General features: G+C 39.8%; 1 protein-coding gene across 4 annotated transcripts in view; it reads left to right on the plus strand.

Moving 5' to 3' along the window:
* The first annotated feature begins 1742 nt into the window (after positions 1 to 1742).
* Positions 1743 to 13297, plus strand: part of SPAG16 (sperm associated antigen 16) — a 97923-nt gene continuing 86368 nt past the window's right edge. For all 4 annotated transcript variants that reach the window (XM_055573376.1, XM_055573377.1, XM_055573378.1 and 1 more), the window contains exon 1: positions 1743 to 1957. In XM_055573376.1, the coding sequence (XP_055429351.1) occupies positions 1831 to 1957 (127 nt within the window). In that variant the 5' untranslated portion in view covers positions 1743 to 1830. The remainder of the gene's footprint in view (positions 1958 to 13297) is intronic.

A 13297-nucleotide genomic window follows, 5' to 3' on the forward strand; every position in this document is an offset into this window, starting at 1 on the left:
AACACTGTTTTGGGGAGGGTAACTTTGATTTTAATAGTGATATAAAATGAAAATATCCAATGAAACCATTTTATAAAGCTGTATTGGAGTAGAGCTTTTATAAAGCTCTATTTAGATGTCTATTACACTTCTCTGTCAAAAAAAAAATTAAATTTCTGAACAAGCAAGATTTACTTTTGTAGGTAGAGACCTTGCTTCTTCATGGCCTTTAGTACTTCTCATATATTTCATTTCATTTAATCTATATTTTAGTAAGGTGGATATTAAAATTATTGTTTTAGAGAAGAGAAAACAAAGGCTTGATGCTTTTGAACTGTGGTGTTGGAGAAGGCTCTTGAGAGTCCCTTGGACTGCAAGGAGATCCAACCAGTCCATTCTAAAGGAGATCAGTCCTGGGTGTTCTTTGGAAGGAATGATGCTAAAGCTGAAACTCCAGTACTTTGACCACCTCATGCAAAGAGTTGACTCATTGGAAAAGACTCTGATGCTGAGGGGAATTGGGGGCAGGAGGAGAAGGGGAGGACAGAAGATGAGATGGCTGGATGGCATCACTGACTCAATGGACATGAGTTTGAGTGAACTCCAGGAGTTGGTGATGGACAGGGAGGCCTGGCTTGCTGTGATTCATGGGATCGCAAAGAGTCAGACACGACTGAGCAACTGAACTGAACTGAACTGAATGGTGGAGTCAGGCTCTGAATACAGCTTCTCTGGTTCCAATAATGAAGCTCTTAATCATTTCATTAGAAGTTACCACTTTTTTTTTTTTTTTGGTATTAAATGGGAACTTTTATAATGAGTTGCTGTTTGACATCAATTTTTCAAGAGTGTAAGATAAAAAAGAATCTGTAAAGGAAAGGGCCCTGTAGATGCTTCTGATACACACACAATATAAACCCGAAGAAAATTATGTCATAGCAAAATGATTGCACATGATTGGGCAAGCATTTATTATACATTATTTTAGGATCGCTTGTACTTCAAAATTCGTATGGAAACGGCCTTACTTTGGTGAAAATTAATGCTATACCTCCAAGTTCCAGAATATAAAACCAAAGTCAAAACAGACGTCCAGATAATTAATACTTTAAAGGAGCATGAGAACGGAATTGTTTAGGGTTTTTATTTGCAGTTCCCCGGGCCAATCTCTCAGTTATGATTTTTAGGATCCAATCCCCCCCTCCACCCACCCCCACCCCCACCCCCACCCCCACCCCCCCCACCCCCACCCCCCCCACCCCCACCCCCACCCCCACCCCCCACCCCCACCCCCACCCCCACCCCCCCCACCCCCACCCCCACCCCCACCCCCACCCCCCCCCACCCCCACCCCCACCCCCCCCCCACCCCACCCCACCAAAGGCGCTGAAGATCTTCCTCTTTTCGATTAGTTTTCCCTGGGAAAAGGTAGGACTCTACACATGCCTAAAATATCTGGGGACTGATGATGGGCATGTAAGAACCAAAAAAGACAATTTAGAGAAGAAAGCAAAATGAAAAAGAAATGCTTCAGGGTCAAAACTGAAGAAAACCAAGCCACTTCGGTTAGAAAATGTGTGCAAACCACGTCCACTGATTGATTTTACCTCTTCCACTCCAGGCACTGCTTGCTGAGTGTTAGGGTAACTAGGAAACGGAGGTTGCCCCGGTAACGTAGGAAGCGTGGAGGGCGTCAACGCTCAGGGCTCTAGACAGCCCTTCCGGGCCCGCGTGGTGGGAGGGGTGGAGGCTAGACTCTCGCGAGAGCTGTGTGTGTTCTACTCTACGTCTTCGCGGTTGGCCTTAGGGCTGCCGCGGCCAGTCAGGGGCAAGGCATCCGGAGCGTTTCAGATGGCTACTCAGCAAGGGACGCCCTCCTCGGCCCTGCGGGTCCTGGAAGAAGCGTTGGGCATGGGCTTGTCGGCTGCCGGGGACACCGCGGAGGCGGTGGCTGCTGAGGGTGCCTACTACCTGGAGCGTATCCTTCGAGTGTAGGCGCGGCACCCAGACTCTGGCCGCGGTAACGGGTGTTGGGAGCGAGGGCGCCCTTTGAAGCCTGGGGTCCGCCAGCTGGTAGAGGCGCCTGTTGGATCTCACGGTGATCGTTCCGACACCGCGACCCCGGAAACCTGGCCACTGTAATTTTTCGCCTTGTTGTAGTTGTAGGCTGATGTGTTCCTGTTGGAAAAAGTTCATAGTCACCACTCGGTAAACTTTGCAATTTTGTTTAAAGTAGCCCCACAAATTAATCCAAACCCTCCTTTCACTCAGTGGTTTTCTTAAACACAGAATGCCGTGAAAATAAATTCCATAGGGGAGCATCCGGAGGTTAAGGAAAAAACCGCTCCCTTTAGGATTTAACATCAGGATATCCATTCAGATCCTGTAGATGGCCCAGTTGTCCAGTGCTTCTATGATTTGTTTTGGTAGCAGCGACCCACTGGATAGTTTCATTGTGGGCTACTTAATGATGATAACTTTTTACCCCTTTTAGCAACTAAATGGTATCCTGGTGAGCTGACAAGTCTCAGCTATGCTATGAAGAAATCAGATAAGACAGAGATGAGCAGTTATCAATGGAAATAACTAGAAAAATTGAATAGCCACATGTGGATGTGTAGGCTCACTATTTCTTGGGTAAAACTTTTGAGCTCCACTTCTCTAAATTAATGATACGAAAGAGGGGGAGGGTTCGTGAGAAAGATAACTACTCTATTCTTCTGGCAGATAAGAGAGAGATGGGTAATCTGTTTTATTCTTAAAGGTATCAAGGAAACTGCAAAATCTGGTTTTTTGTTGTTCAAATATAATCCACCTGGATTTAATTCAAGATTTCAGAGATCCAGCAATGATTCATTGTGTAGATTTTTAAACTGATTAACCTGTCCTGACTCAGGCCCAGTACACATCCCTGCTACAAAGAACTTTGAAGAACTTGATTGAAAAGCTCAAAGAAAATATATGTAGTTTTTTCAATGCGGACATGATATTTATAGGAGTGTGTTTGAATAATTTGAAAGCAATTTAAGAGAAAGAAGTGGGTGCTTTAGTGTTTTAAGTGAGGTTTCGTATTCTGTTTTCCTGACCCTTAACAAGCTGTCTTTTCCAGTAATATTCCTTTTTAAATTCAGAAACAATTTAGTGACTCTTTCATAGCTGATTTATGTCTAAAACATGAAATTATTCAATAGCCATGTTAGTGATAACCAGGCATCTTATATCTACCTGCATTAAAATGATTTCTGTCACAGTATTTTGAGTGTTAACATGAGACAAATAGAGTGAAGTAAGTTTTTGCAAACATCTTTATGAAATAAGTCATGAGACTCCAATATAGTAGAACTTTCACTAATGAAAATCTGGTTTACTGAATTTGCATGGAGGTCACTGAGTTGCAACTGCCAACATATTAGACTTTTTCAAGTAATCACATATACAAATATAAGCAACTATAACTTTTTCAGGTCTGTAACTCAGTCGTGTCCAACTCTTTGTGACCCTATGAACCACAGGATGCCAGGCCTCCCTATCCATCACCAACTGCTGCTGCTGCTAAGTCACTTCAGTTGTGTCCGACCCTGTGTGACCCTATAGAGGGCAGTCCACTAGGCTCCCCCGTCCCTGGGATTCTCCAGGCAAGAACACTGGAGTGGGTTGCCATTTCCTTCTCCAATAGATGAAAGTGAAAAGTGAAAGTGAAGTTGCTCAGTCGAGTCCGAGTGTTCACGACCGCATGGACTGCAGCGTACCAGGCAGGCTCCTCCGCTCATGGGATTTTCCAGGCAAGAGTACTGGAGTCTACCCAAACTGGAGTCTACCCAAACCCATGTTCATTGAGTCAGTGATACCATCCAACCATCTCATCCTCTGTCATCCCTTTCTCCTCCTGCCCTCAATCTTTCCCAGAATCAGGGTCTTTTCAAATGAGTCAGCTCTTTGCATCAGGTGGCCAAAGTATTGGAGTTTCAGCTTGAACATGAGTCCTTCCAATGAACACCCAGGACTGATCTCCTTTAGGATGGACTGGTTAGATCTTCTTGCAGTCCAAGGGACTTTCAAGAGTCTTCTCCAACACTGTAGTCAAAAGCATCAATTCTTTGGCACTCAGTTTTCTTTATAGTCCAACTCTCACATCCATGCAGGATGACTGGAAAAACCATAGCCTTGACTAGACGGACCTTTGTTGACAAAGTAATGTCTCTGCTTTTTAATATGCTGTCTAGGTTAGTCATAACTTTCCTTCCAAGGAGTAAGCATCTTTTAATTTCATGGCTGCAGTCACCATCTGCAGTGATTTTGGAGCCCCCCAAAAATAAAGTCTGACACTGATTCCTCATCTATTTCTCAAGTGATGGGACCAGATGCCATGATCTTAGTTTTCTGAATGTTGAGCTTTAAGCCAACTTTTCCACTCTCCTCTTTCACTTTCATCAAGAGGCTCTTTAGTTCTTCACTTTCTGCCGTAAGGGTGGTGTCATCTGCATATCTGAGGTTATTGATATTTCTCCCAGCAATCTTGATTCCAGCTTGTGCTTCCTGCAGCCCAGCGTTTCTCATGATGTACTCTGCATATAAGTTAAATAAGCAGGGTGACAATATACAGCCTTGACGTATTCCTTTTCCTATTTGGAACCAGTCTGTTGTTCCGTGTCCAGTTCTAACTGTTGCTTCCTGACCTACATGTAGATTTCTCAAGAGGCAGGCCAGGTGGTCTGGTATTCCCATCTCTTGAAGAATTTTCCACAGTTTATTGTGATCCACACAGTCAAAGGCTTTGGCATAGTCAATAAAGCAGAAATAGATGTTTTTCTGGAACTCTCTTGCTTTTTCCATGATCCAGCAGATGTTGGCAATTTGATCCCTGGTTCCTCTGCCTTTTCTAAATCCAGCTTGAACATCTGGAAGTTCACGCACTGCTGAAGCCTGGCTTGGAGAATTTTGAGCATTACTTTACTAGCGTGTGAAATGAGTGCAATTGTGGGGTAGTTTGAGCATTCTTTGGCATTGCCTTTCTTTGGGATTGGAATGAAAACTGACCTTTTCCAGTCCTGTGGCCACTGCTGAGTTTTCCAAATTTGCTGATGTATTAATTGCAACATTTTCACAGCATCATCTTTTAGGATTTGAAATAGCTCAATTGGAATTCCATCACCTCTACTAGCTTTGTTCGTAATGATACTTCTTAAGGCCCACTTGACTTCACATTCCAAGATGTCTGGCTCTAGGTGAGTGTGAGTGATCACACCACTGTGATTATCTGAGTCATGAAGATCTTTTTTGTACAGTTCTGTGTATTCTTGCCACCTCTTCTTAATATCTTCTGCTTCTGTTAGGTGCATACCATTTCTGTCCTTTATGGAGCCCATCTTTGCATGAAATGTTCCCTTGGTATCTCTAATGTTCTTGAAGAGATCTCTAGTCTTCCCCATTCTATTTTTTCCCTCTGTTTCTTTGCATTGATCGCTGAGGAAGGCTTTCTTATCTCTCCTTGCTATTCTTTGAGACTCTGCATTCAGATGGGTATATCTTTCCTTTTCTCCTTTGCTTTTTGCTTCTCTTCTTTTCAAAGCTATTTGTAAGGCCTCTTCAGACAGCCATTTTTCTTTTCTGCATTTCTTTTCCATGGGGATGGTCTTGATTCCTGTCTCCTGTACAATGTCATGAACCTCTGTCCATAGTTCTTCAGGCACTCTCTCTGATCTGGTCCCTTAAATCTATTTCTCACTTCCACTGTATGGTCATAATGGATTTGACTTATGTCATATGTGAATGGTGTAGTGGTTTTCCCCACTTTCTTCAATTTAAGTCTGAATTTGGCACTAAGGAGTTCATGATCTGAGCCACAGTCAGCTCCTGGTTTTGTTTTTGCTGACTGTATAGAGCTTCTCCATCTTTGCCTGTAAAGAATATAATCAGTCTGATTTTGGTGTTGACCATCTGGTGATGTCCATGTGTAGTCCCTTCTCTTGCGTTGTTGGAAGAGGGTGTTTGCTGTGACCAGTGTGTTCTCTTGGCAGAACTTTATTAGCCTTTGCCCTGCTTTATTCTGTACTCCAAGGCCAAATTTGCCTGTTACTCCAGGTGTTTTTTGACTTCCTACTTTTGCATTTCAGTCCCCTATAATCAAAAGGAAATTTTGGGTGGTGTTAGTTCTAGAAGGTCTTGTAGGTCTTCATAGAAGCATTCAACTTCAGCTTTTTCAGCATTACTGGTTGGGGCATAGGCTTGGATTACTATGATGTTGAATGGTTTGCCTTGGAAATGAAGAGAGATCATTCTTTCATTTTTGAGATTGCATCCAAGTACTGCATTTTGGACTCTCTTGTTGACTATGATGGCTTTTTAGGATTTTTCTTTTTAATTGAAGTAAAACTGATGTACAATATTATATTAGTTTAGGTGTACAACATAGTGATTCATTATTTTTATACTTTATGAAATAGTTGCCACTGGAAGTCTATTTACTGTTAGTCGCCATACAGAGTTTTGCAATTTTATTGATTATATTCCCTATGCTGTACATTACTACACCATGGCATATTTATATTATAACTGGGAGTTTGTACCTCTTAATTCCTGACATATTTTTCACCAATCTCCACATCTCCCTGATATCTGGCATCCATTAGATTTTTTCTCTCTTTGAGACTACTTCTGTTGTGCTTGTTTTTTTATTTTCAATTTTTAGATTCTACATATAATGAAACCATACAGTATTTGTTGTTTATTTAGTATGACACCCTGAGGGTCCATACATGTTGTTTCAAATGGAAAGATTTTAGTTTTCTTATGGCTGAGTAGTATTCCATAGTATTTATGTGTACCACATCTTCTTTATTCATTCATCTGTTGATGGAAACTAGGTTATTTCCATATATTGACTATTGTACATAATGCTGAAATAAACATAGACTGCATATATCTTTTCAAATTAGGGTTTTGTTTTCTTCAGATAAGTACACAGAACTGGAATGTCTGGATCATATATTAGTTCTCTTTAAAAATTTTAAGGAACCTTTGTACTGTTTTCCATAGTAGTTGCACCAATTTACATTCCTGTGAACAGTGCATGAGGGTTCCCTTTTCTTCACATCCTCACCAGCACTTGCTATTTCTTGATTTTTGGTAATAGCTATGCTGACAGGTGTGAGGTGATATCTCACTGTGTTTTTCATTTGTATCTCTCTGATGATTAAAGATTTTGAAACCTTATCATATGTATGTTGGCTATCTAAATATAGTCCTTGAAAAAAAAATGTCTATAGGCCCTTTGCTCATTTTTAATTGGATTATTGACTTTTTTGATGTTGAGTTTTGTGAGTTCTATACTTATTTTGGATGTTAGTTCCTTATCAGGTATATGATTTGCAAATATCGTCTCCCATTCAGTAGATTGTGCTTTCCCTTTTCATTTTATTGTGTTTTTTTTTTTTTTTTTGTTTTGCCAAAGTTTTCTAATTTGATGAGTCTCATTTGTTTATTTTTGCTTTTGTTCCTTTTGCCTGAGGAGATATATCCAAAAAATCACAGAGCATACTACTGCCCATGTTTTCTTCCAGGAGTTTTATGGTTAAGGTTTTATATTTAAGTCTTTGATCCATTTTGAGTTTATTTTTGTATATGGTGAAAGAAAATGGTCCAGTTTCATTCCTTTGCTTATGTCTGTCTAGTTTTCCCAGAACCATTTAAAAGAGGCTGTATTTTCTTCATTGTATAGTTTTGCTTCCTTGATTGAGTGTCCATATAAATATGGGTTTATTTCTGGGCTCTGTATTTTGTTACATTTATATATCTGTTTTGTGACAATTTCTTACATTTTTGATTATTAAAGCTTTTTAGCAGTGTGATAATTTCAACTTTGTTTTTATATATTTAGATTGTTTTGATATTCAGGGTATTTTGTATTTCCTTACAAATTTTAGGGTTATTTTTTACAGTTCTGTGAAAAATGTTATTGATGTTTTGATAGGGATTTCATTGGCTCTGTATATTGCTTTGAGTAGTATGAATATTTTAACAATATATATTTTTCCTATCCATGAGCCAAAGATGGAGAAGCTCTATACAGTCAATAAAAATAAGACTGGGAGGTGACTGTGGCTCAGATCATGAACTCCTTATTGCCAAATTCAGTCTTAAATGGAAGAAAGTAGGGAATGCCACTAGACCATTCAGGTATTACCTAAATCAAATCCCTTATGACTATACAGTGGAAGTGAGACATAGATTCAAGGGATTAGATCTGATAGAGCACCTGAAGAACTATGGACAGAGGTTCGTGACATTGTGCAGGAGGCAGTGATCAAGACACTGAAATGTCTTGCCAAGAAAAAGAAATGAGAAAAGGAAAAATAGTTGTCTGAGGAGGCCTTACAAATAGCTGAGAAAAGAAAAGACATGAAAGCCAAAGGAGAAAAGGAAAGATATACCCATTTGAATGTACAGTCCCAAAGAAGAGCAAGGAGAGATAAGAAAGACTTCCTAAGTGAACAGTGCACAGAAATAGAGGAAAATAATAGAATGTTAAAGACTAGAGATTTCTTCAAGAAGATTAGAGATATCAAGGGAACATTTCATGAAAAGATGGGCTCGATAAAGGACAGAAATGGCATGGACCTGACAGAAGCAGATATTAAGAAGAGGTGGCGAGAATGCACAGAAAACTATACTGAAAAGATCTTCATGACCCAGATAACCATGATGGTATGATCACTCACCTAGAGCCAGATATCCTGTAATGCAAAGTCAAGTGGGTCTCAGGAAGCATCACTACAAAAAAAGTTAGTGGAGGTGATGGAATTCCAGTTGAGGAATTTCAAATCCTAAAAGATGATGTTGTGAAAGTGCTGCACTCAAAATTCCAGCAAATTTGGAAAGCTCAGCAGTGGCCACAGGACTGGAAAAGGTCAGTTTTCATTCCAATCCCAAAGAAAGGCAATGCCAAAGAATGTTCAACTACCACACGTTAGCACTCATCTCCCATGCTAGCAAAGTAATACGAAAAAATCTCCAAGCCAGACTTCAAAAGCACATGAACTGTGACCTTCTAGATGTTCAAGCTGGATTTAGAAAAGGCAGAGGAACCAGAAATCAAATTGTCAACAACCGTTGGATCATCGAAAAAGCAAGAGGGTTCCAGAAAAAAATATATCTGCTTTATTGAGTAAGCCAAAGCCTTTGACTATGTGGATCACAACAAACTGGAAAATTCATCAAGAGATGGGCATACCAGACCACCTGACCTGCCTCCTGAGAAATCTTTATGCAGGTCAAGAAGCAACATTTAGAACTGGACATGGAACAACAGACTGGTTTCCAAATCGGGAAAGGAGTATGTCAAGGCTGTATATTGTCACCCTGCTTATTTAACTTATATGCAGAGTACATCATGAGAAATGCTGGACTGGATGAAGCACAACCTGGAATCAAGATTGCCGGGAGAAATATCAATAACCTTATATATGCAGATGACACCACCCTTATGGCAGAAAGTGAAGATGAACTAAAGAGCCTCTTGATGAAAGTGAAAGAGGAGAGTGATAAAGTTGCCTTAAAACTCAGCGTTCAGAAAACGAAGATCATGGCATCCAGTCCCATCACTTCATGGCAAATAGATGGGGAAACAGTGAAAACAGTGGCAGACTTTATTTTTTGAGGCTCCAAAATCACTGGACATGGTGACTGCAGCAATGAAATTAAAATCACTTGCTCCTTGGAAAAAAAGTTATGACTAACCTAGGGCAGTATATTATAAAATAGAGACATTACTTTGTCAAGAATGTTCCATCTAGTCAAAGCTGTGGTTTTTCCAGTAGTCATGTATGGATGTGAGAGTTGGACTATAAAGAAAGGTGAGCACCAAAGAATTGATGTTTTTGAACTGTGGTGTTGTTCTGCATAATTTGAGAGTCTCTCTTGAGAGTCCCTTGGACTGCAAGATCGATCCAACCAGTCCCTCCTAAAGGAATTCTGTCTTGAATATTCATTGGAAAGACCGACACTGAAGCTGAAACTCCAATACTTTGGTCATCTCATGCGAAGAACTGACTTATTTGAAAAGACCCTGATGCTGGGAAAGATTGAAGGTGAAAGAAGAAGAGGATGAGATGGTTGGATGACATCACCGACTCAATGGAAATGAGTTTGAGTAACCTCCAGGAGTTGGTGATGGTGAGGGAAGCCTGGTGTGCTGCAGTCCATGGGGTCGTAACTGAGCAACTGAACTGAACTGAACTGATCCATGAGCATAGTATATTTTTCCATTCTTTTGTGTTGTCTTCAATTTATCATAGGTTTATGTCAAATTTTTCAAATGCTTTTTCTGCATCTATTGAGATCATCATGTGCTTTTTATCTTTTATTTTGTTAATGTAATGTATCACATTGATTGATTTGTCCTTATTGAACTATTCTTGCATTCATGGATAAATCCCAATTGATTATGAGGTATGCTCCCTTTCTGGTTGTTTCTGTAATTTCTTCTTCTATTGTCCTTCCTTGTGGTTTGATGATTTTGTTTACTGTTATATTTGAATTCTTTCTTTTTACTTTTAGTATATATAATAGGTTTCTCTTTGTACTTGCAAATCTATGTATACAGCAGTGTATTTAATAGTTGCTTAAGTTTTAAAGTATTATGAAACCACAACCTTTTTACCTCCCCATGTATGTTTTTTATTTAATATTTTATATCTTTTTGCTTTGTGTATTCCTTAACTACTTCTTGCAGTTTTAGCTGGTTTTGTGACTTTTGTCTTTAACTTTCATAGCTTTTTAAATGTCTGATCCACTACCTTTGCTATTTATTTGCTTTTACTAGTGACATTTTTCTCTTTTGTATATTTTCTGATATCTTGCTATGACCTACTTTCTACTTAAAGAAATCCCTTTATCATTTCTTATAAAGCAAGTTTAGTAGTGATGAATTCTTACTTTTTGTTGTCTGGCAAATTCTTTGTCTCTCCTCCAGATCTGAATGATAATATTGCCAGCTAGAGTATTCTTGGTTGTAAGTTTTTTTTTAAGCACATTAATCGTATCATGCCCCTCTTTTCTGACCTGTAAAGCTTTTGCTGAAAAATTGGCTTTAGCCTAGGGGTTTCCTTGTACGTGACTAGTTGTTTCTTTTTGCTGCCTTTAACATTATCTCTTTATTTAAAAATTTTACCATTTTAATTATAGTATGTCTTGGTGTGGCTGTCTTTGGGTTTATCTTGTTTGGAATTCTCTGTGTTTCCTGGATCTAGATATGTTTCCATTCCCAATTTAAGGAAGTTTTCAGTTATTATATCTTCAAATAGGTTTTCTGACCTATCCTTCTTGTTTCTTTCCCTCTGGGACCCCTATACTATGAATGTTAGCATGCTTGATAAAATTTTAGGGATTCTTAAATTATCCTCATTTTTTATTCCTTTATTTTTACTCTTTATACTGAGCGGCTTCCACTATTCTGTTTTCCAGATTGTTTATGTATTCTTCTGTATCTTCCAACCAGTTGCTGATTCCATCTAGTGTATTTGTCATTTCAGTTATTTTATTCTTCATCTCTGGTTGGTTCATTCCTATATTTTCTAACTCTTTATTGAGATTATCACTGTGTTCATTTCTTATTTTGTGTTTGGTGAGAATTTTTATGACCATTACTTTGAATTCTTTATCAGGCAAATTGTCTCTTTTTCATTAGTTTTTTTCCAGGGGTTTTATCAGGTTCTTTCATTTAGAGCATTTTCTCTGTATCCTCATTTCGTTTTGCTTTCTGTGTTTGTTTTTGTGTTTTAAGCAAAACAGTTATTTCCCTCAGTCTTGAAGTCATGGTCTTGTGTAGGAGCATTCTGCTATAGAATGCATGTGCTGGTTGGCTTTGGTGGGCTGGCTGGAACTGAAGTGGGCATGGGCTGGGAAAGAAGGAGGATCTTGAGTCATGCTGAGTGTGGGCTGCCTTGGCAGGGGACCTGGAGCTGGAGTGGGCACAGGTAAGGGACATACTACAGTGGATTTGGTAGGCATTATTCAGTCTGTTGCCTTTGTGATAGGATTCAGAGTGAGTGAGTTTGCGCATGAGCCTTTTAAGAGTGGAGTTTTGGTTTCTTGTCAGAGTCCTCTAGCTCTTCTGTATGTAAGACCCATTGGTTTTCAAAAGTCATACTTTATGGGGCCTCATATTTGTCATGCAGATCCCCTGTCCTAGAGTTACCAATATGGGACTTGAATTCCTTGCTCTTTAGCAAGGGCTTCCATGGTTGTGATAGCCCCTCCCACTCGTGGGCTTCCCTGGTGGCTCAGACAGTAAAGAATCTGCCTGCAATATGGGAAATCTGGGTTCAGTCCCTTGTTTGGTAAGATCCCTTGGAAGATGGCACAACTTGCTCCAGTACTCTTGCCTGGAGAATCCCCATAGATAGAGGAGCCTGGTGGGCTATAGTCCATGGGGTGCAAAGAGTTGGAACTGACTGAGCTACTAAACACAACACAGCACTCCCCCTTGTGTGGGTTGCCAGTCTATGGATGAGGGTCTTGACTTGATCTCACCTATATCCCTCCTACATGTCTTGATGTTGTTTTTTCTTTATATCTTGATGTAGCAGTGATGTTGTGCTAGTCTTCAAGTTGTTCTCAGAGAGAGTTGTTCTATATGTAATTGTAGTCTTGGTGTGTCCATGGGAGGAGGTGAGCTCAAGTTATTCCTACTCTGCCATTTTGATCCCACGCTGCTTTTAGGATTTTATTCTCTTTGTGAATTATCTAGTCACTGCATTTTCTCCATCTCTCTTTGGTTGCCTATTTTGGGTTTCATCCAGAGGGTAGTCAAGAGGTTACTAAACATTTAACCAGTCAGTTTTCCTGGATTCAGTCTTCAGGTCACGAGACTGAATGTCATTCAGTCTTTAGTCATGAGAACTTTTAACCCTTAGTTAAATGAAGTTTGAGGGTAAGTGTTGAATGCCAATTATTCCTGTATCCCTGATAGCTCGGGTGGTAAAGAATATGCTTGCAACAATGCAGAAGACTCAAGTTTGATCCTCGGTTTGGGAAGATCCCCTGGAGAAGAGGAGGGCAACCCACTCCTGTATTCTTGCCTGGAAAACCCCATGGACAGAGGAGCCTGGCAGGCTACAGTTCATGGGGTCGCAAAGAGTTGGACATAACTGAGTAACTAGCACCAAAAAAAAAAAAAAAAAAGGTGATTATGTTAGTTGCTGAAGTGGGACCTTTTTGGGTTTAAAGTCTTTAATTTTCAGGTAATTTAATTGAGCTGTTGCAGTGATAAATAAAAATTATAATATGCACAAATGAATCAGGAATCTGATGTTCTCTACTT

This window comes from Bubalus kerabau, chromosome 3 (genome assembly GCF_029407905.1).
Source record: "Bubalus kerabau isolate K-KA32 ecotype Philippines breed swamp buffalo chromosome 3, PCC_UOA_SB_1v2, whole genome shotgun sequence".
Lineage (NCBI taxonomy): Eukaryota > Metazoa > Chordata > Mammalia > Artiodactyla > Bovidae > Bubalus > Bubalus kerabau.